Source organism: Colletotrichum phormii, assembly GCF_030913505.1.
Source record: "Colletotrichum phormii strain CBS 102054 chromosome Unknown BDP81scaffold_7, whole genome shotgun sequence".
In the NCBI taxonomy this organism is placed as follows: domain Eukaryota; kingdom Fungi; phylum Ascomycota; class Sordariomycetes; order Glomerellales; family Glomerellaceae; genus Colletotrichum; species Colletotrichum phormii.
The window spans coordinates 1,159,668-1,180,881 of NW_026851449.1; the positions used below are offsets into that span (position 1 = coordinate 1,159,668).

Sequence of the window (21,214 nt, forward strand, 5' to 3'; positions counted from 1 at the left end):
ACCGACCGGGCTGTCTGACTGGGAAGCGGCAGAAGGAAACTTGATCTTGGTGACCTTCCGTCACCGTCACAGTCACCAATGCCTTGCTGCTGCCTCCTGCTGACCCTTGCCACGGCGGAGCTGGCTGCTGGACCAAGCAATGTATTCTTACTCCGTGAGGTAGGTAAACTACGAAGACACCCTCACTCACTCTCACTCACATATTCACTCAACACACACACACACACACTCTCACACCAGTGGACACATACACACACAGCCACCGGCTCCCTGGCGTACGTACCAGAAGAGGCAGAGGTTACGTGAGGCGAGGTCGCGAGGAGAGTAGCGTGGAGTGGGCCGCCTCAAGCAAAAATTAATGTCTCCATTGCTTGACTAGCCCAAGACCCATGTAAGCTAATGTCTCCTTTTGTTCTGGAAACCCAGGCTGAACGGGATGAGGATGGTAACCAATGACTCTCTATTTTACCCCCCAAAGGCCTGGGCGCGGCACAAACCCATCGCATCATATCGCTGTCACGCATCGCATGGCGCATCTCATCTCGTTCTACCCGTGTTCTCAACCCAACCAACCCATCTGTGCCGCGCTATCGTTGGCACATTACTGCTGCTGCTACCGTTGCCGCTGCCGCCGATGACCACCGACAAGCGTGTTCGCCGAGCCTAGATTCGGGTACGGGTGCCTCAGCAGTAGTGAAACTTATTTTGAGCCGAGTCTGTCGTCCCAACCTAGCTGTTGCTAGCGTGCGATTCCCTGCGGCCTCGAACGGTCAGTGCTGCATATATTATGATCATAATTGCCCCCCGCCCCCCCCCCAAACACAGTGAACGGGGTAACGACTCATCAACATACGCCCTCCCTCTCATGGCTCCGCTTCGTGATCTGGTCCTGCTAGTAGAACATCACTTTACCACTCCTGAGCCGCGTCCGCGTCCCCTAGCACTTCTTTTGGTCTCTGTCAGGCAAAACGAAACTGTGCATCGCGTGTGGGGTTCGTGTCTAGGACGAGCCTGCTCTTCCATCGTTTCGTACCGAAGGCGCATAAGCAAGCAGTCTCAACTGCCGCCGTTTGGTAGCTTCAACTTCCTGCCGTCGTCGCATACGCCCGTGGCTTGGGCGTCGCTGCTGTTGTCTCTATCGTTTTGGTTGCCCTCGTTGTCTTAGCCCTTCCTTCCCGCTCCCGTGTGCGTAGGTTGCGTTACTGCTCTTCGACAGACGCCGTGACGGGGAGTCGGGCACGACTCCGACCAAATACCAATTTTATTTTTTCTTTCTCTCTCGCCGCATCTTCGCCAGCCTTCTGTTTCCACACACAAATCCGAAAGGCTGTGTACCACACATTACGCTCAGTTTTTTACCGGTGTCTAATAGTCCACAAACAACACTCGTCGGCATTGTCGTCCCCCGGTGTAGTCTTTTAGCCCACCCGCAGCGCCAGCGGTGCCGCACGTTCCTCTCCGACAAAAATCGAGGTCCAAAAAAAGAGAGAGAAAAAGAGAAAAAGAGTCAGAGACAGAGAGACAAACACACTTCCGAGGAACAAGAAGCCAGAGAGTGAAAACAACTGGTGCACGGCATATACTCCGGGGGACCCAGACCCATATCCCACCCCGCCTGCCGTGCCGTTTCTCTTGGTCGAAAAGACGGGCACCGGTTCCACTTCTCCTCCCATCTCCCATGTTGAATGAGGTTTCTGTACCTCGTTCAACTGGTCGACAACCTCATCGGGACTCAACTGAGTCTCGCCAAGGACCCTCGCAGCCACCTCAACCACCTCTCGACACCGAAGTCCAAAATCAACTTGCATCTTTTGCCCCAGCAGCTCGCGGATGCTGCGCCCGGCCGAGAGTTGTCCTGGGCCATTCTCCTGGCCGCTGCTGCCCCCTCATCGCCACTAGGGTTCTGCAGACTCAACGACCCCAGACCATTTGCCTGAGCTGGGCCTCTTGTCCCGCAGGTCTCGACTTTTCCGTCTCTCTTGTCGCCCTGCCTAGCCTAGCATGCCACCCTTTCGCCTCAACATCAACTACCAAATCTCACTGAATGACCCGAACCCCCCCGGATTCGACCACCCTCCCGAACCCCTTCACTAATAGGTGAATAATGAACTTCGATTCCAAATCTGTGGCTTCGAGCTCAACTGGTTCGAGCTCTAGCCGAATGTACCAAAAGAAGGATCGTGGCCCTATCGCCGCCATAGTAAGTTCAGCCCTGCTCCTCGTACCTATCCTCACCATCTCTAGCCTGGCCTTGTCTTCGTGTCTATCACCCCGAGGGCTTTGGACAAGTTCCCAGTGGTAGACGATGGGAGGGCGAACGGCCGTTGCCGTGAACCGCGAGAATACACTGTCGCTGTCATTCTCTTTCCTCCAGCCGTGATTCGACACTGGCCTGGATTTAGTCTGACGTCTATGTAGGCATGTTCCACCTGTCGTACTAGGAAGCAGAAATGCGACGAACGCAAGCCAACCTGTGGCTTCTGCGAGAAGAAGGGGCTTGATTGCTTCTACGGAGATCCAGTACCCACTAAGTAAGTCAGCGGCCCTGGCGCGGCTCCTGGAAGCGAGAACAACTTTTGCTGTCTTCTTTTCTTGTCTCTCTTGGGTTCGGAGCGAGCCCGCGATCACGTCCTAGAGCAACGCGGTCAGCTCAGTCTGGACATGCTAACTGGCCATAGAAAAGACAAAAGCTTGGTTGAACTACTCGAAATTGTGAAAAGCATCCACGACAATACCCGTCAGATACCGCAACTATTTGCTCAGCTCCAGAATATGCAGATCAGCGTCCCGCCTTCTTCCCAATCTGAAGATAGTGGCGATGACGCTTCGTCGACAAGCACTTTGAAGGCCCAAGGCCTACCTACCCCGAAACCCTCGCAGCAGGAGCCATACCGATATGCGTCTGCAGTCACTAAGATGATGGCATGGCCTGCAGTGCGACAGAAACTAGAAGACATCCAACCCAAAATACCAAACCTCCAATCCGCCTTCCGAGAACCCGGCCTTCCGTCCGAGTTGTTCCATCAGCAAGGCCAAGACCGGCGCCTTCCTCTAGGCGGGTTAGAAACGGTGAGCTATCATGAGGGTATGTCGCTGGGCTTTGCGATGGACGGGACAACGCCGCAACTGGCGAATTTGAACTACGCCGTTGTTGTGGACCGCGTCACGACATATTTCGATACTTTCAATCGGATCCATCCTGTTCTAGACCGTCAATACTTCATGGAGAAAATACTACAGGACGTTTGCAGTAACCACTTTCAGGAAAATGCGGCATCTACATTGGTGTGCCTGATGCTGGCCCTTGCCGAGGTTGCTCTCGTAGGAGGATCGGGCGGAGCCTTTGCGGCGTTCGAGGACCACAGTGCCGGTGAACCTGTCGGGTCAACAAACGAGTTGGAATTCCGGCCGCCGGGTATTGTATTCTTCAACGAAGCGCGACGGCGCTTGGGATTCTCCATGACAGAGTGTGCTTTGGAGAATGTCCAAATGTACATCTTGGCGGGGTAAGTTTCCCTGGACGGACGGACTGACTTGCGGAGCCGGGTCCGGCCGCCCGGGCCGCGCTTCGGTGTGCGGACCTCCCGTATGGTGCGAAAGATTGACTAATCCGAAAATGGCTTGGCCGACGACAGGCTGTACTATGAGTGCTGTTCTCGGCATGTGGTGAGTGTACCTGAAAAGAAGAGTGTTTGGAAGCTTTGGCTGAATCGAAATCTTGCACAGGAGTTCTGGAGAATGACCACATCGGCGTCCCTTGCTTGCCGCGGCTTGATTACCAGGTACGTAAAGGCGACATTGGGGTTGGTCTGTCTGCAGCTGGGGCTGTTTGAGACTTTAAATGGCTAAGGTGAGGTGCTGATCCGGAAATGGGCTGACGGACGTTTGTAGTAATTCTGCCGAACTTCGCTCAGTGCGCGGCGATCAGATCCGCCGCGCCTTTTGGTATTGCTCCATCATGGAAACGTACGTGCATCGCAGATTTACAGTCCATCCCGAGAACCCCAACCCACGCCTCCTCTCCCGGCCCCTGTTCTGCTCATGGATTTTTGGCCAAGGCAGCCTCGACTCGCAGATGGGCACCACGTTCGTTGTTGTCTTGCACTCCGTATACCTTCAGCTGTGGCAGGGTTTGCTTTTCCCACCACAAGAATCCATCATCTAACAACCGGTGCTTTGCTGCAGTGGTCTTCACTTGGAACTCGACCTCCCTTTAACCGGCCTCGAGAAGCTGGAGGCGAGCATGCAGCTGCCGACTTTCTCGGCCTATGCTCATACCGAAGATGCGAGTTTGAGTCAAAGCCTACACAACGACAGGAGATCAAATTGTGGTGAGTTATTCCTTCGCCAGATTTCGTTGCGAAATCTGGGGGTCAAGATCCACAGCAGTCTGAGAAGAAGTGAGTTGATGTCCCCGTCCCCGTTCCCTTCCCCCTTCTGGTTTTGGACCCTCTCTCCATTTCCGTCCACGTTTCCATTTCCACTTTCTTCCCAGCCTGGTCAACGCACGTCGATAACGCCTTGTTTGGCGGCTCCATTTGCGCTTGGCTTCGTATTCTTGTTTTTTTCGCCACCTGCTTCTGCCACAGATGTGCGCCTCGCGTATGGATCCCCCGGATGGGTGCAAGTGCAGCGAGCCGACCTTTCCATACGTCTCATCGGGAGAAAACCCCAATATTCTGACCCTCACTGACACGATGCATATGCAACAGTTCTTGGAGGATCCACTTCGAAAACCAACTGGAACTCGCCGGACCTGGCCGACTCTCTCGAAGATCTAGTCGGCGATTTGGCTTCACAGCTCGACCAGTGGCACACTTCTTTGCCCAGCGTCTTGCATTGGGACAGGACGCAGCATTTGGATGCATTCCAAGCATCCTTTCCGGTTCTCGATCCTCAGGTTCCTGATCAACACTTTTACGCGGCGCCGACCTTGTATACCGCCGACGCTATGGAAGGGTTGCAGTCTGCCCCCATGTTGGGATATATTCACGATTCACTCTACACTAACTCGAACGATGTGCTCGAAGCTCTACTCCGGTCTCGATTCTACCACCTCGAGTACTTACTATTCAGGCCTTTCGTGTACAAAGCCTTGCATACACGAGTAGAAAACTTGACCGAGACCGACTTGTCCGCCACCAAGAGATTCTTGGAAGCTTGCCTTCTCTGGCCTATCATCCTTCCGCCGGCCGCTCAGCACAAACGCATGATTCCTTGTCTCTACTTTTGGTCTCAAAACATCCTCGGCATACTCATCTTCTTGCACCTATCTGCAACACACCCCACTCTCTTCCAAATTCGGCAAAGCCGTTGCGGCTCGACTTTTGATGAGGCAGCGAACATGACGATCACACAGGGCATCAATTGGCTTCGGGGCCTTAAGGACGAAGACAATTCTACACGGTGGTGTTGGACTATTATTCAGGGCTTGTATCCTGACAGAACCATCATGCAACAGTAGGGACGGGGCGCTATGGGCCGATGAACGAGAGAGAGGCGGACTTTGAATAATGTCACCAACGACGCGGCCCCAGTAATCGAAGGCCGCACTTCGACGACTTGGGAAACGGGAAGTCCAGCTGTGCATTCAACGCACTGCGGATGGTGCAAACAGGCATAGAGATCTAGCATCGGGAGACGCAGGGTTGCATACTTTATCAGGTACATGGCGTTCTGGTTTTCGGGGCTCACGATTCGCATCATCGGCATCATTTTCATCACTATATGTATGAACGACGACGACTTGGTTGATTGAGCAAGCCAAGCGATAAGTCTCTGAAACGCATGGACGGTTATAGAAGCAAAGAGGTGGTGACGTCGATAGCCCACTGGCATCACAGGATTAGCATGTAGCTCGGAGTAGGCGAGAGCTACCAGTTCAGCGTGACACTTACACGCTGGACGCCGGGGAGTCTTCTTTTCTTCGCAGGGAAATCTGCGACTTGATTAATTCAAAGATATCTCTTCTCCAAACTAATTATCTATCCGTTTCATGCTTCCCTCCAGGGGTTCTGATGATGACGTGCGGGGGCTTGTCGAGTACTTTTCTTCCCACCTACTCTTCGAACTCGATGGATGACGGATGTGAATCAATGGGGAGTGCTTGCCAGTAGGCTTGCCCTAGTAGTGCGTTTACACTTTCCTTTCGCGTCGAAGAATGTCGGTATGAGAGGCAGAGAAGGCAGGAAGATGGGGCCTTTGAGACGGAGCGAAGGGCGACCTTCGTCGGAAATGATGATAGCAAGGTGATGGCGTAGGTTCACGAAGGACACCTTCCGTGACTCCGAAACGAACATATTCTACTTCGCAGCTTCCCGGTCTAAGCTGACAAGAGTAACAGTTCTGCAAGGCACCTCAATGGAAGCGAAGTGCCTTCGCAGCTGCACAAGAAAGCTGGGCGATATGTTGCCCTCCCGCAAACCTTGCGTTGGTGTTTGGTCAGGCTGCATTGTCTCTCGTCACTACACCGCCCACCAGAGAGAGATCGTCGACGACGTCCCTCTCTTCTGGATCAAGGACTCGAAAACAGCAGCTCAATCATCGACTCTGATACAAATGACTTGTACGTATCACCCAGTGAGGGTCTGGTGCATCTTTCATTCGCTGATATGGAGAACAGCATCGCTAGAAGGCCACACTATATATCCCGTCATCGGTGCCGACTTCATGGCCATACTCCTACAACATCATCATTGATCATGGCTATCCCAAACACTTTCGTCGTGTACAAACGCGACGCTAGACACCTCGCCTACTGGTTGATCCACGCATCCAACTTCATCATCAAGACGCGGAAAAGGGACGACGGCGCCTGGGAGCCACCGGTCGAGTTCAACACAACCGGACAGATCCGTGTCGACAACCTTCCATCGGTAGCCAAGTTCGTGAAGAAGCACATGCAGGCGATACCGCCTACCACATTCCGCCTTTTCAGGTCCGTCATCGACGCAAGGGCGGAGCATCTGGCTTTCCTGCGACGCATTGTGACTGAGGAAGACCCTCAGTATGGCAAAGACATCAAGATTCACGATACGTTTATCCGACTCGTCACAGAGGCTTTCGTTGCCCTTGGCGGAGATGTCTGGATAGAAAATGCGCAGCCAAGACGCGAGAAAGTTCGATCGAATACCAGCAATATCACTCCAGAAACGCTTGCCGACGCCATCAAATTCTCAGCCTTGGACTTGCAAAACCTAAGTCTCGAGAGCTTAGACGAGGATTCAAACGATGCCGACCCTGTTCCTCTTCGTGGATCCCAAAGGCGAGCCCAAGCAAAATCGGGTAGAGGGGGCAAGGGCAAGAAGAAGGCGAAGAAGGCTCCCGGTGCCCTCTTAAACCAGGTACCTATCGAGAACTACAGCATCGTCGAAGCCGATGGGATCGGGGAAGCTGAGAGTTTTATGGCTGCTTGCGCAATCGTCAAGGAGTGCATCATCCTCAGAAACTATCTTCAGAATGTCTGGTGCGAGACAGCGTACTGTGGGTTGCATGGTGCTATTGCTGGCACACTGTCTAAAGTCGCCATCAAAATGGTCCAGGATACCGAATTGGACGTCTTCGGCGAGATCCCAGAGTTACAATCATACGAAACGGTTATGGCAGCCATCATCCGTGGAAACCTCGAGACCGCACAAGGCACATTCATCAAAGCTTTGGCAGAGCTGAGTCCATCGAGTCGGTGTGACGGAGCCAAGACGGTCTCCGTCGACTTGAAAGAGTACATTCAGCTGGGAACCTACCGAGATCTGGTTGACTTCATCGAAGACTATCAACAGTCACAGAATGGGAAGCCGACTAAGAAGATGCTTGCCAAGATCAAAGACTGGGATCCAACTTTTGATCTACGAAATGCCACCAAGAAGCAAAGACTGAAGTGGCGGCATTCATACACGATCAACTGGCTTTACGATCTCGTCAACTCCTATACAGGACCTAAACGCCTTTATGAGCGAGGTTTACAAGAGTGGGAGCGGCTTGGAGATATCCCCGATAGTCCATTGGTGGGCGCTGAGCCGGTTCTTGGCCTCGGGGATTTCGCATGCTTTGTCACGGCGTTGGCAATCCAGCAGCCAGGAACGGATGTTCTCCGATACATCATGCCTCATCACGTCTTTCAGCTACAATGCATTGTGGATGCTTTCACCGTGTCATGTGGCTGGACCAACAGCACTCGGCGGGGACATGTCCTTGGACCACGATGTCTAGATACGCTTGGTCCGATGAAAGGTATTGATGGGTTTTTGGGACGCAGACAAATGGGAAATAGTAATGAGGAGCGCAATGGCAATGGCAAAGAAAACGACGGTACTAAACTGTTCATCGGTGACATCGAGCTGCACATCGGCGACAACAATAAGGACGACGAAAATCACAATAACGGCGATCAGAAGTTGAGGGTCAGCAATGGGCTTCTTCGGTCTGCCAACTTGCTGGCTAATTTTTACGGTGCAGAAAACCGTAACGTGCATAGGCGGACAATAATGGAGTTCTTGAAAGTAGTTTGCAGAGAATTCGACTTCCTGGGCCAGTCAGTCCCAATGGATGGCAACATACTCCCGATATCCCGTTTCGATCATACCGGCCCCAATGGTCTGTGGAGATACTCTCCGTTTCTTTGCGGCGTGGGACTGATGGAGGGTCTGGAAAGGGTTTACCGCACAAGCATGCTCGTCTGGGATAACCTCGAGGAACCGATGGCCATGATACATCTCCACAACATGCTTGTCCAACTCAAGCACATCGAACAGCCTTTGGCTCACTATGAAGTACTACAAGACATGTTTCGAGATAGCTTCTTCCCTGGCGGCCAAGCTCCACAGTCCAACTTCTCTGAAGCCTTTCTTCGCAGGGGAGAGCTCCTGTGGGGTGCTGGCAGAGCGAAACAAAAGCCGGCCCTCCCGGCATCGGCAGGATACCATCGCGCAATCGACGTCAGCAGAAACTTGGCCTTCAATACCAAGTCTCATTTGTTGCTTTACCGAGAAGCGGAATGGAACGTTAAATGGATACCAGACAATGAACTCAACCCACGGACTCGTTTGGCCTTGCTTCGCGCTTCTCAGCTGGTTACGAATCCTCCTCTGATCAGGATGACCAAGGACCAAAAGAATCTACTGGACCGCGTCAAAAAAGCTTTAGGTGTAGACGATCAAGAGCTACTGTCCCGAATGAAAGCCCTTTTGAGGGATTCAGGTCAAGCACAGTCCCAACAGTCCGGTACCAGACCGAATGCTATGCCGACTGAAGTCGTGTCGAGGGAATACCTTGAGCCTACTCGAGTGCAAATCCTCGATTTGGTCAAAGCAGACCTACACGACGATATTGATGGGAGCCGCTCTTACTCCACATTCAACTACATACTGTTGTATGTCAATATGATCGAAACCTTTGACAAAATTGAATACGAACTCGGAAAGGCACAAGATTCCGACTGCCAGAGTATTCTGGAGTTGAAGACAAGACTTCGGATGGTCGATGGACTGATGCGGAAAGAGCGAGAAAGGAAGAGCATCAAGATCGTTGGAAAGGTCTTGGAGAGCCAGAGAGAGTTACCATATCGCTATCCCCGGAACGAGAGGCCAGCGGAAACATTGCCTCGCGGAGAGGATGCCTCGGATATTGATGGAACTGAGATGTTATGCCCAGTCATGTGAAGAGTAATGCTTGGGCTGTGGCTCCGTGGGGAGAGATGGTTGGCTGCATGGTCAAGGAAGTGCCTTGGAGGGTTGAGTAGACTTACTACCCAGTGACAGCGTTTGCGTGAATAGGATTAGTGGATACTGTTGAGTTAATAGCCAATCTTGAACACGACTTCCAGCGTTGAATAGTGATCGCAGGAGCAACCTACGAGAGAGGACCACGATGAAAGTGCCGTGAACGCTAGCATGACTTCATCACCATCACTCATCGCGCGTGTATGTTGGTTGTCTACAACATGTAATACGAGACAAATGGCGCAAGATAGTGTAGAATTTGAAGAGTATCAACTCTAAATGACTTGGCTCGAGGCTCTTGGGAGTGGTGTTGAGCTTGTGATGTTCCGGCCCTTGTGCTGAGTTGTACCCGGGCTCATGACTTGGCTCTGTCCACCTCGAATTCCGAATGAATGCGCATTGAACTGGTTACATGTTCACAGGAGTCATTTGATCTTGAGAGACGAATGAGTGAAAGTACGCCGGCGACGTAGGACCGGCAACTTTGGTTCCTCGACGTGCGTCCTCCACGCGGGGCAGGGCACCTTGTCTGAGGACCTTGTCCATGGTTCACTGCTGTGATTTCCATGTCCCGGAAGTTCACCGGTTGGTGGATCAGCATCAGAGAAGTTCCCCTTGGGTCAAGAGCATGATGACTACCTTACCGTCCTGTTAGTAGAGTCGACTGAACGAAGCCGAGACAGCCTGCTCCTCGCAAAAAGACGATGCTTCCACTCACACATCGTGACAATGAAAGCTCAAAGAGTCCCGCCATCCTTTACAAGACCAGAATCGCAGACTTGTCAACGCACCTCCTTTACTTACCCGTACCTGACCTCAGGTCCACGATCCCACCAAACCCCATCAACCCCACCAACCTCAAAACCCCAGAGCGGGGTCACACCGTCCCGCCGCCGCCTTTCCCTACATCGTGAGATTGCTGCCTCGGTATCTACCATGAACCAGCACTTGTAGTGTAGTGGTTATCATCCTCGCCTTCCACTTCCCAATTTGGGATCCGAGAACAGCGAGGGACCCGGATTCGAATTCCGGCAGGTGCAATCGTTTTGTCATTTTGTCGTCTCCAAAACACCCCCCAACTCATCCTCCGAGTTGATTATGCCGTTGCATTTTCGGGACCTCACATCACCTTCAAATCCCTCATTCTTTCTGCATTCTACTGCATAGTGTCCCGCTCGTGAGCTTTCTTCGTATTCACGATGCAGTGATTCGGCATTGGCGTTGCATATACTTTCCTCACACATTCATCGTCAGACGACGGCGGGCCTCGAAAACAGGTCTCGATAGGGTCTCGTGAGCAATAGTGTCCCACGGTAGCGAGGTAGCGAATCTGCGAAATGCGTCTCGATGGAGTCCAACCTGAACTCAATGTCTCTCGATCATGAGACATTTTATTACCCAAACCTGTAAAAGAAGGCGAGAAGCAGGGATGGTGAAGAGTAGGGTATGTGAACAGTGAGGATATCAAAGTGTACTTATACCAGATGTCAAAGTCGTTGGTCTCCGTCCCACTTCTCTTCGAGCGATGGCTTCTTTTTGCAGCCTGCGCTACATCTGCATATACACACGCCTCTCGCTTCACATCAAGTGAGGTCAAGCGACCACTCTTCGCTGCGCACGCGAACAACGCACCACGCGCCCTGAGCAACTACAGCCGAGGGACTAAGGTAACTACTGCGGTGCCGAGAAAAAAAACTTGTAGCGTCAATTTCTGCCCAGACTTTGCGGGCGAAGCCAAAAAATCCAAAGAGGAGCGGCGCCAAAGCGGGACGTGGGAACTGTTGGACCTCTTCTCCTGTTTTCTCCTCGCTTGGGGTTTAGTCTCAGTCCATAGCGCGCATTGTAGTGCCTCGGATGTTTCTCACTGTCTCTCTTTTGCTCGTTGGTTCAGCCTGGCTCTTTTTCTTTTCTTTTTTTTGCTGTTTCTTCTCCCTCCGGATCGATTCTCCTCCGGTTGAATTTCTCCCCCCCGGGGGTGGGTTGGAAGGGCGCGGGTGTTTAGGAATATCTCAAGCCCACGATGTCGATGATGGGAGGGGCGTGTCGTCGTTCACCAAGAACTGGACTGGGACGTCAAGCGGTTGGACCCGTGCACGTCGTGGCGTTTAGATTCGCCAACGACATTTGATGTCTGCCTTCGCGGTGGCGCCAACCAAGGGAAGAGAAAAATTGAACAATGAGGCGTTTGTCCCATTCCCTCGGTCCGGTCAAGAAGGAAAAACCTTCTTAGCCGCCCGCAGCGAGAGTGGCTTCGACGCTAGATCAGTCAGTCAGCCAAACCAACAAGTAGAAAGAAGGGTACACAAAAAACTTGCTCATCGTATTCCTCTTCGTATTCCTCTTCGTGTGGCTTTCAGGTAGAAGTGCAACATCGACAGGTCGTGCATCTTTGCTGCCCCTCAGAACCCCTGCCCAGCCTGCAAGCCACATTGAGGCTTGAGCAGCGCAATGCTTGAACCCAGGGCGGGATTCAAGCTAAAAAAAAAGGGACCAAACCCACCTCAAGGCTCATCGTCCCAACCCCTCCCCTCCTCCCATGTAAGTGACATGGTAGGTAAACTTCTTAGCTCAGTACTGTAAATCCTGAGCTAATTAGCCCACTAAGCCCCTAATCGACAAACGGCATACAATGCTCGCATGCCGCGGACTGCTAGACAGCAGAGCTAGCCGGGCGCTAGGTCCATCGGTGACGTGAGCCGCGAGCCGGGCGCCACTATTGAAAGTATATATGTCGTACGGGATAATTGGAGATTGGAGCAACAATGGGGAGACGAGAGAGAGAGAGAGAGAGCCGAGAGCCCTGCGGCAGTGGTAGAGTAGGGACGGGTGCGGTCCGGCGCTTAGAGCCGTCACTTCGTCTGTGACTGCCCTTCCCGCCTCGTATCTCTATATTTGATCTTTGTTTGCCGAAGGAGGGGGGCAGTAGTAGCAGCTGCTACCAGCAGCATGAGGGGGTGTACAGTTTGACAGTGTACTACCACCGAACTTGCTGCCAAACGTACATGGTTCCTTGTTGTCGGGTATCATGACAGAGGGGGGCAACGTCCACTGGTCCAGTAGCCGGCAGTGTCATCGGGTTGCGGCTCTTGGTGGGCATATGGCGATCTCCCTACCTACACCTCTACCCGTACTCTAGCTCTGGTGAGCTCGGCTATCGTTGCTGCCCATTCGTCGATCAGGCTTGCATCTGCCCCTGATCAGTGATAGGAATGATCTAGCCAAAATGTTCCCACAGAGAACTTCGGTGCCTCGGGTTTGCAATCGACTGGTTGTTACTGGTCTGAGACGGCCCAATTGCGAATCGGCCCGGTGCAGACATTCCGGAGGGTTCTTCAACATGCCATGGCATGTGGTCGGAGGAAAGAGACCGCCCAGGGTTGCAACATCCAAGGTAGTATGGAAGCTTCGTACGATATTCCACTTCCCATCTGCCGAGTGCTGGAATCCTGCTCCGGGACGACAGAGCCAAATAAGTCCGCTTCTGAGTGATGTCCCGCTCTTTCTCTCGCTGTCTTGTGCTGCGCCGTTCAAGCTTTCTGGGCCGGGGCTTGGCCCGGCTCGGCGTGCAGTTTCCGTTAACGATAACGACATTCCTCTCCAAAGTGTCGAAATCGAAAAGCACCACGTGCGATGTGACACGAAGTTTGTTCAGCTTCTCAGCACAATAAAATGTAGATCTTCGAGTAGCACAGACTCAGTTCTAATTTTCCGTCAAGGAAAGGCTTCCGTTCAGTAGAAGAGTGAGGCTTCCGTTATGACTTCAGCGTGATGCAGACTGACAGCTCAAAGACACTTACGGGCGCTTACAGTCAATAGAACTAAGAGGAGCACGGACTGGACGCAGCACCGAGATCAGACGGCGCCCGTATTCGTGCCGGGCTGGGTCCTCTGTAACAGGCGCAAAGAGCTACCCTTCATGCTTCTGTCGTCAGAGTCGCCCGCGCCTGGAAGCGAGGCAAAGGCACAAGCGGTCCGGGCCATCGAGCGGGCGATCTATGCTGCTGCATAATGCGAGACTACGTGGGTGGTGCCAGCAGGCTAAGCCTCCGAGTGTGAGTCGGAGATGAAAGCACGCCCGTGCTCGTGTGTCCAATGTCAGTTTTCCACGCCAATTCTCCCGAATCCTTGGACATGGAAGTCAGGCGGCTGGTGCGGGTAAAGACGGTCGTCCGGCAAGGTGATCAAGGGTGGTGATCGAGCGGGCCAGGGATCACAACAAGCTTGATTCCGCCTCATCTTGCCGGAGCAAGACGCATGTACGGATAGCCCTTTGATCGTCGTCCAGAGAATCAGGAGACGGGAAGGAAGAATGTTTGCTGTTCTGCGTGGGGTCGGCAACAGGGCTTCTCCGTCCAGACCAATAACCCAGACAAGCGAGCGCCACGCGTCCACGTCCTCTGAGAAGTTTGGATGATGTTTCAGTCTCCCTCGCGGTCAGACACGGCGGTAACCCAAACAACGGATGCAAGGCGGGGGAAGGAAAAGAAGCAAATCGTGGGAGCAAACCGATACGGAGCTGCCGGCAAGCCCGGGCCCCCGGACGGCCAGGTCTCTTCCACTCCCGGACCGTTCAATCCTCAAGATGAGTGGAGCAGGGCACCGTGACCGTCCACAAAGCCTCCGGGTCATCCGGGTGGGCTGGGCCATTGTGTGTCTAGGCGATCCTGACTTAGCATGCCTGCTAAGTCACTAACAAATTGGAAGCTTGTCAAATGAGTTCCTCAATAAGCTCCAGTGCTCCAAAGTTTAAACTTAAATGAGCTCATAAGAACCTAGCAACAGCCAATGAGACAAGTCATTGGCACCACTGGCGCAACGTTATGATTGGTGTGATTTCCCGAAAGCGTCCATGGCCAAGGGGGCTGGTCGATGGAAGGGGGAAACAAAATAAGGATAGTGGCGCTCATATGATAGTTTGAAACGGGAAGTGATAGGTATGCCACCACGGTTGCAGCGCCATGTATCCGTAGCGTAACAAGCTTTCAGCTTTCCCCCTCTCGGAGTCCTTTTTGGTCCTTTTTGTTCCTTTGCTTCGCTCTTTACTCCTTTGCACCCCTCGCTCCAACTCCATCCGTGCTGTCGCAAACATCGTCTTCCCGTCGACGCTTCCTTTTTGACGCGCTCAGACTACGCACGACACGTCTTCTCGTTTCCGAAACACAGTCGCCATGAGATTCTCCGCTGTGATCATCTCGCTTGCCGGCTTTGCCGCCGCGCAGGATGTACTGCCCACGTGCGCTGTACGTTCTCCCTTGGTCCTCCTGTTCTCAGCCTTCAATCGTAGTCGCTTGTAATTCGTGCGCTGACGGAGATGTTGTGGATGAGTAGCAAGGCTGCGTAAATCAATACACTACTGGCAGCGGCATTGCTGGCTGCAGTCAAGTCGACGTCAAATGCATCTGTTCCAACTCTGGCTTCCTCGACGGTATCGCATGCTGTCTCGCCGGCGTCTGTCCTGAAGCGGACCAGGCCACCGCCGTCAAGTACGCGAAGAACATCTGCACCGGCGCAGGCGTCACCGTACCTGACCAGGTCGTCTGCAAAAGCGCCAGCTCAACACCATCGGCCACTGCTTCACAAACGAGCGCCGCTGCGTCTGGAGCCACGGCATCCGGAGCAACAGCGTCTGGAGCAACGGCGTCAGCATCCGCCACCAACACACCGAATGCTGCGCCTACAATGGGACCAGTTGCGCTACTTGGAGGTCTCATCGCGGCCCTGGTTGCATTGTGAACTCCGGTTGGAGACGGGACTAGGTGTTGTAGGATAGTGGCCATGAAGTCCGTCGCACAATGGTAGGGTTGTTCGGCTGCGCATGCTGCTTTCTGGTGGCTTCAGAAGATGGTCCTGATTTGAACGATACGGTGTTGTAATTACCGCTTCAGCTGAATAGTAGTAAACCCTTCAATTCAACTTGACAAACCTTAACCTCGCGTAAACTGGAGGCCCAGGTTGAGATGACGGAGAGAAACATTCGTCGTCATTGCCGTAGAGGGGAAATCACGGGATGATGACGCTTGGATGAGAGATCCTTCATTCGTTATATCAGATGCTCAGTGTCTGACACTTGAATGGTTCAATCGAGCCGAAACATTTTCCGGCCGCGTAGATGACATTGGCCCGGTAGAACCATGGGTAAAAAACCTCATGAGTAGGTATCAAGCGTTGAGACCCCTAGACCCTGCACTCAACGACAATTATCTACCGAACCATCAGCGGGGATGACGTGAGGAATGTCTGTGAGCCTCAAACCGTCCGTTCACTGAGCTCGTTCTGTGCATTCGTTCTCAAGCTGCATGATTTGCTCCGAGGTTATTTTGGGTTCTCGATGAACCTTCTTCCAAGGATCTTGAACTTGCCCAAAACACCCTCGAGCCCCTCTGGTAAAATAGTTATAGAGGGGAAGTAGGCAATGAGCGTGAGTTATTGTGATCGCTCACAACACACCTTGACTCAGTGGTCGCTCTGAGACAACGCCAGGTGACCAGGCTCAAGGCTTGAACACATAATGATTCGCAACCAACTTCACCAGTAAGCGTGGGATCGTGGACGTACTGGTGGCAGCTACAAAGACGTAATAAACTTGATCTATTAGTAGATGCGGAGAGTTACTGCCGATTGTGACTCGAAACTAGGCTTACCGAAAGTTCCTGCCGGTCGTCACAGATGAGCGGACATGTCCCCTTTTGAAGTTGTCTCCGAATCTTCAAAGTACCACCAGGAGCGCGGCAACAGAGAAAGCTTGAGAAAATAGCCGCGTCATTGAGCATGATACTCCCGGTGACCGGGAGACCCCGTCGACGGAGATGAAGTATTCGTCTTCGCCGTCTCCGTCGTTCATGAGATGGGATGTTGCGATGGAACGGTAGCAACCGTTACGATGAAAGTAGATCGGAGTGTCTCCAATTTTACGCGCCGCGTGTATGTCAATCAGTCAATGCAATGTGAAGGTCGTCGGGAGTGGGAAACCTGGTTCTCTCATGCCCATGTCCCGACGTTATCCCGACTTGGCGATACCTTAGTGAGACCAAGATATCATATCTAATCTTATCCAGTGCGAGTTGCAGAGTGAGCAGAGAGGCTCTGTTGAAAGGTAGTCAGGAGACAATCGCAGCGATGTGGCGTTGAAAGCGATACGAAGAGGCCGAGAATTGTTTTTCGGCATGGGGGCCGGGTGGAGACTCTCTTCGGTCCGTCGTTGCCACGAACACATTCGTGCATACGTCTCCGCTAGAGGAAGGGTGTCTTCGGACCCCGGGCCTTGACAATGGTAACCTCGCGGTGATGGAATTCCGAAATTTCCAGTACATATATTGTCGGCCGCCATCTGCAGATGGCGGGCATGAGTTGATGATACACCGTCAACGACTCGGCCCGTGGAGCTTGCACCCCCACAGAGGCAGCAACGAAGCAAGGAAGCCCTCCTCCACCCAGTCGAAGAGCAGTTGACACTCGACAGACACGAGCCGCGCTGACACGCAGCCACTGCCGTCTGCATTCTGTGGGTCTAGTTCATCAACCTTGTCAGCCGGTTAAAGCTACACGCGTTGGTGTGAAAATGTCAAAAGTCGCCAGTTATCTCAATTTGGTATGGGAAGATGCCATGGAGGGGGGCGTGAGGCCGGAAGTCAAAGTACGTGCGGCCTGGTGTGAGAATGGTAGCATGTTCAAGGTGAATGGTGCTACCTGGACTCTCACGTCGTGCCGTGGTACGTTCAATTTCACGACTGTGCGTCGATAGCCCACTTCCGCCTCTCGTCTGCAACTTCGATACCGACATCGACTCGAACCTTCGTATTCCGGATATTCAGGCTATGCCTAGAGACTCTGCGGGATGGAGACTCACCCTTCCTCTCTCGCTTCTTCTCCATAGGGCAAGCATGGGCTCCAAGGTCGAGCGGTTACTGCGAGACTCTCCGCTTGCTGTCAGGCTTTTTTTTTTTTTTTTGGGTTAACCCCGGCGCAAGCATCCCTCATAATACCCCTTCTAGTCGATAGTTGCGAGCATGGGACAAGGAGACTTCGCCCGTCGGGTACCTGTCAGAATGGACTTGGAACCGCCATGATTCGCCCAAGCCCCGATTGATGCGATCATCCAGCTTTGGCAGCCGCCGTGCAGGGAGCTGACAAGGGCAAGGGACAGGAAGATCAGATGAGGAATTTGGGGTTGTGGGTGTGGGGAGGAGGCTGGATGGCGCTTTGATCATTTCGAAGTCTGGTGTGAAACCTGAGGGTGGGTTTGTCGACGAACGCTTTGACGGTGACTCCTGGCTCTCCGGCAGGGGAGAGCAACAACTCAAGAGCTGCAACGAAACACGAGTGTGAAGAAGGTCAATGGTTGCCAAGGAAGCCAGAGTGCAACGAGGGACGCCCGCAGTCAACGACGAAGATCGAGGCGAGGTGCAAATATTATTGTGCTTCTCTCAGGTGCGGAACATCGTGATGTGCGGTCTTGGAGAGAACACCGAGGGGCTTGCTTAGCCAACGTCAGCCACTGTTTGCCGAGCGCTCTTCCATTGGTGGACGCGAGATCGACGAACGTATTCCGTTGTCCGCGAGGACCCATCCATGTATTTTTGGCTGGTGGTTCTTTTTCAGTGGGAATTGTGGCTGTCAAGGCCCGGAAGCAAGCTCGATGAAGAACATATCCATTGACTGAGAAAACATCGGCTACGCCGCTTCGCCGTACGTTCCGACTACTACTGTCAAGCTCCTGGCCCGTCAGCCTTCCCTGCTTTACGTTACGTTGGGCAACTGACATGGACCCATAGTCTCAAAAGACTGACCTTGGGGTAGCCCTGAATTTCGGTAGGACGCCTTGTATAAAACGCTGTTGCACATCAAGCACGGGAGCTGATGGCCTGTCACAAGGTCGAGCTCGAAGCTGGGTACGACGGGCGTTCAGTGTTTCTGCGAGAAACCAGTCGGAAGGTCGGAACTTTTCTGCTTCCTTGCTGCGTCATTGTTTGCCTTGGAAGCCTTGTAGACGTGCCATAATGCTTCGCTTTTAGCTATGCGTACGGATACTGTATCGTTTAAAACCACGGTCCCTGTCCTGCCGAGTGCTATTGTTCACATTGAGGACTGCTGCCGTTTGTGGTCCGCTAGGTAATAGCCAGTGGGATAACAATTTATTGTTCCACCAAAGTCGGCATATCCCAAGAGCATCGCTGCCGTGGGATGAGACATGCCCGAGCTGGTGGGCTAATAGCCTGACAACGTCTTTGTTGGAGGTACGGATACTCTGTACGTTACGAGGCGTGGCTACCCGGTGGAGAGGAGAAGATGCAGGGTCATCATCTGTCAAATCCCATACGCCCCCTCCCTTGGACGATGATTCTGCACGCCTGGATCTGGAACCAGACTTTTAAGATTTTGGCAGGCCAGCACGAAGCTCGGCAATCCATTTGCGGCTGGCGTCCGTCTTTCCGGTACGACGTGACCTGTTGCAATTGTCCCCACGCAAGCCAGCAACCGTCCCATAAAGCTGGTGTTGTCTGTGTGCGGTCGGACAGGCACTAAAAAAAAATTGGACGATGGCCTTGCATTTGCGAGGATGCCACAATAGCAAGCAATGCCCTGGATCAGTCATTGAGTTGATGGCGCGTCCTGCCGCTTTGTGCTCTTCCCCATCGTCGCTCTGGGCCCCTCTTAGGAGTGTCTAGTGATTTCCGTTCTTCTATCCGTACGGAATACAGCTGCTCATCTCCGATCGGTCCCAGATGAGATCGGCTTGCATCATGAACAGGCGGCATACCCTGGCAGAGTTGTTCATTGATAGCGACCGCATCAAAGTCAAGAGACATACGTTGCCCTCTCAAACGCACTCGAAAGCAGGGAGGCTAGCTCGACATGCGAAGACAGAATCGGAGCTCGACTGATACGTTCCATGAGGTATTTAGATGCGGCTTTGAATTTCAACCCCCGGCAAGCGCTCTCTCGGTTTGTCTCGTCGTGGCGTTACTGGCGTCAGGGGCGCTGAAGACGATTGGATTTGCTCAATTGTTGCTGTGCACGCCAGCTCTTCCATGTGCGACCAGAGTCACGTTTCCAAAAGATCCCCGAGCCTGAGGGACAGGCTTCCGTGGAGTGGGGGTCTGGCAAGCCACTGATCACTGATCCGATCATCGACGAGCACAGTCCCAATGTCTCAGACATGTTGTAACTTGTACGGATACGCTCGTCTGTCAAGCTCTCAAGCGATGTCAGCCCAGGTGGCTGAAGGATGTTGAGTTCCCTCGACCTCGACACCTTGTAGTGGCGCCCAGTAGTATGTACCGCGGCTCCGTCCTCCGGCTTCCGTTGACAACACACTCCACTTTCCGCAAGACCTTTAATCTGCATCTGCATTCTACGCAGTACGGAGTAGAGGCCTGACATTGGCTGACCTGCCAGATTATTTGTCTGAGGTCCAGTGCCCATGCAATCGTGTCCCGAGCCGCATGGTGTGCATGTTTGACGAGGTGGGCCTCACAGGGCAAGCCGGGGTCAGCTTCCGAATGCCGTTCCATCAGACACCCGCTGTAAATAGACATTTGGTGATGTGATTGTCAACGGAGGCGGCCTTAACAGACAGATATAGTGCAGGCAGGGGCGTCAAATGAGTTGATTTGGGCCAATGGAAAACAGGGTGCGCCGGAAACCGTCGCATGGGTCGATCTTGGTTCAATGGTTGTAAAGTGTCGATAGCACAATCCAGTAATTGGCATACTATTGCATTTGGGGATTGCGGCCGGGGGCCAGACATTGGCGGGAGCTTTCGAGCATCTCTGTCGCAGACGGACGGTCCCTGCGGGGTGTCACATTGTAAATGCGGTGGTTGAGACGACAAAGACTGCCCGCTTTGGACTCTACTGGTCGTTTTGCTAGCACGTACTTCCTGTTCAGGATGTTCCAAAGGGGACGGCCGTTGTCATGATTCTGCTTTCGTCCACATTTGACATCGTATCCCTTTTGCGGTCTTCATGGCATTTTATCGGGCTGTTGACCTGGCACATGAAGCCCGCATGGTGTTGCACTCAACCATGCCCGGACCTAGCTCCGGTGTGCAGTGCGAAGAGAACGTACGAAGGGCGTGTAGGGGGTCTTGATGCCAGTGACAATAGCTATAACGCCGCAAGAATGAGTGTCATTTTAACCTAGCCCTAGATAATATCAGTACCATTACGAGAATGGCTGTGTTGGGGGTTCGGCCTTCTTGGCCAACGCCGTTGGAGAACTGAACGAGATCATGGAGTGCCAACATGTGCGTTGTTCCAAGGATTCTACCTGGCTGCTTGGTCGTGGAAAATAGTAAAAATTCTCAAATGGCCCGCGCCAAAGGTGCATACTTGGCTGGTGTTACTAGAGGAGACTTGTTGGAGTAGAGTTATTGATGATATCGAGTCGCCGATGTTCTGAGACATTTTCTTCTTCAAGGTGTCTTAGCTACGCAGCCAAGTGTAAACAGTCTAGTCGAGCAGAGGCTGGTCATAGCAGGCCCAAGTGGGAGTGCGAAA

The 21,214-nt window shown here is 53.0% G+C and overlaps 5 protein-coding genes and 1 non-coding gene across 6 annotated transcripts; 5 read left to right on the top strand and 1 right to left on the bottom strand.

Moving 5' to 3' along the window:
- Positions 1-2,104: 2,104 nt before the first annotated feature.
- BDP81DRAFT_448356 (uncharacterized protein) lies at positions 2,105-5,464 on the top strand (the record flags this gene model as incomplete). Its single annotated transcript, XM_060592287.1, has 8 exons — positions 2,105-2,200; positions 2,449-2,531; positions 2,721-3,506; positions 3,636-3,666; positions 3,727-3,782; positions 3,892-3,966; positions 4,186-4,400; positions 4,713-5,464. 8 exons carry the CDS (start codon positions 2,105-2,107, stop codon positions 5,462-5,464), a joined length of 2,094 nt encoding a protein of 697 aa, XP_060446900.1.
- A 3,041-nt stretch (positions 5,465-8,505) lies between these two features.
- BDP81DRAFT_424661 (uncharacterized protein) lies at positions 8,506-9,919 on the top strand. Its single transcript, XM_060590152.1, has 2 exons — positions 8,506-9,782; positions 9,851-9,919. The coding sequence occupies exon 1, from the start codon at positions 8,541-8,543 to the stop codon at positions 9,654-9,656; it is 1,116 nt and encodes a 371-aa protein (XP_060446901.1). The 5' UTR covers positions 8,506-8,540; the 3' UTR covers positions 9,657-9,782; positions 9,851-9,919.
- Positions 9,920-10,660: 741 nt separating this feature from the next.
- Positions 10,661-10,756, top strand: BDP81DRAFT_t126. The gene has a single exon. It is a non-coding gene; the product is annotated as a tRNA-Gly (tRNA).
- A 171-nt stretch (positions 10,757-10,927) lies between these two features.
- Positions 10,928-11,720, top strand: BDP81DRAFT_205550 (uncharacterized protein). Its single transcript, XM_060582602.1, has one exon. It carries the CDS (start codon positions 11,201-11,203, stop codon positions 11,672-11,674), a length of 474 nt encoding a protein of 157 aa, XP_060446902.1. The 5' UTR covers positions 10,928-11,200; the 3' UTR covers positions 11,675-11,720.
- Positions 11,721-14,884: 3,164 nt separating this feature from the next.
- BDP81DRAFT_392903 (uncharacterized protein) lies at positions 14,885-15,449 on the top strand (the record flags this gene model as incomplete). Its single annotated transcript, XM_060587766.1, has 2 exons — positions 14,885-14,956; positions 15,045-15,449. The coding sequence occupies 2 exons, from the start codon at positions 14,885-14,887 to the stop codon at positions 15,447-15,449; spliced, it is 477 nt and encodes a 158-aa protein (XP_060446903.1).
- A 4,047-nt stretch (positions 15,450-19,496) lies between these two features.
- On the bottom strand, positions 19,497-20,251 carry BDP81DRAFT_205749 (uncharacterized protein). Its single transcript, XM_060582603.1, has one exon. It carries the CDS (start codon positions 20,136-20,138, stop codon positions 19,686-19,688), a length of 453 nt encoding a protein of 150 aa, XP_060446904.1. The 5' UTR covers positions 20,139-20,251; the 3' UTR covers positions 19,497-19,685.
- Positions 20,252-21,214: the final 963 nt, after the last annotated feature.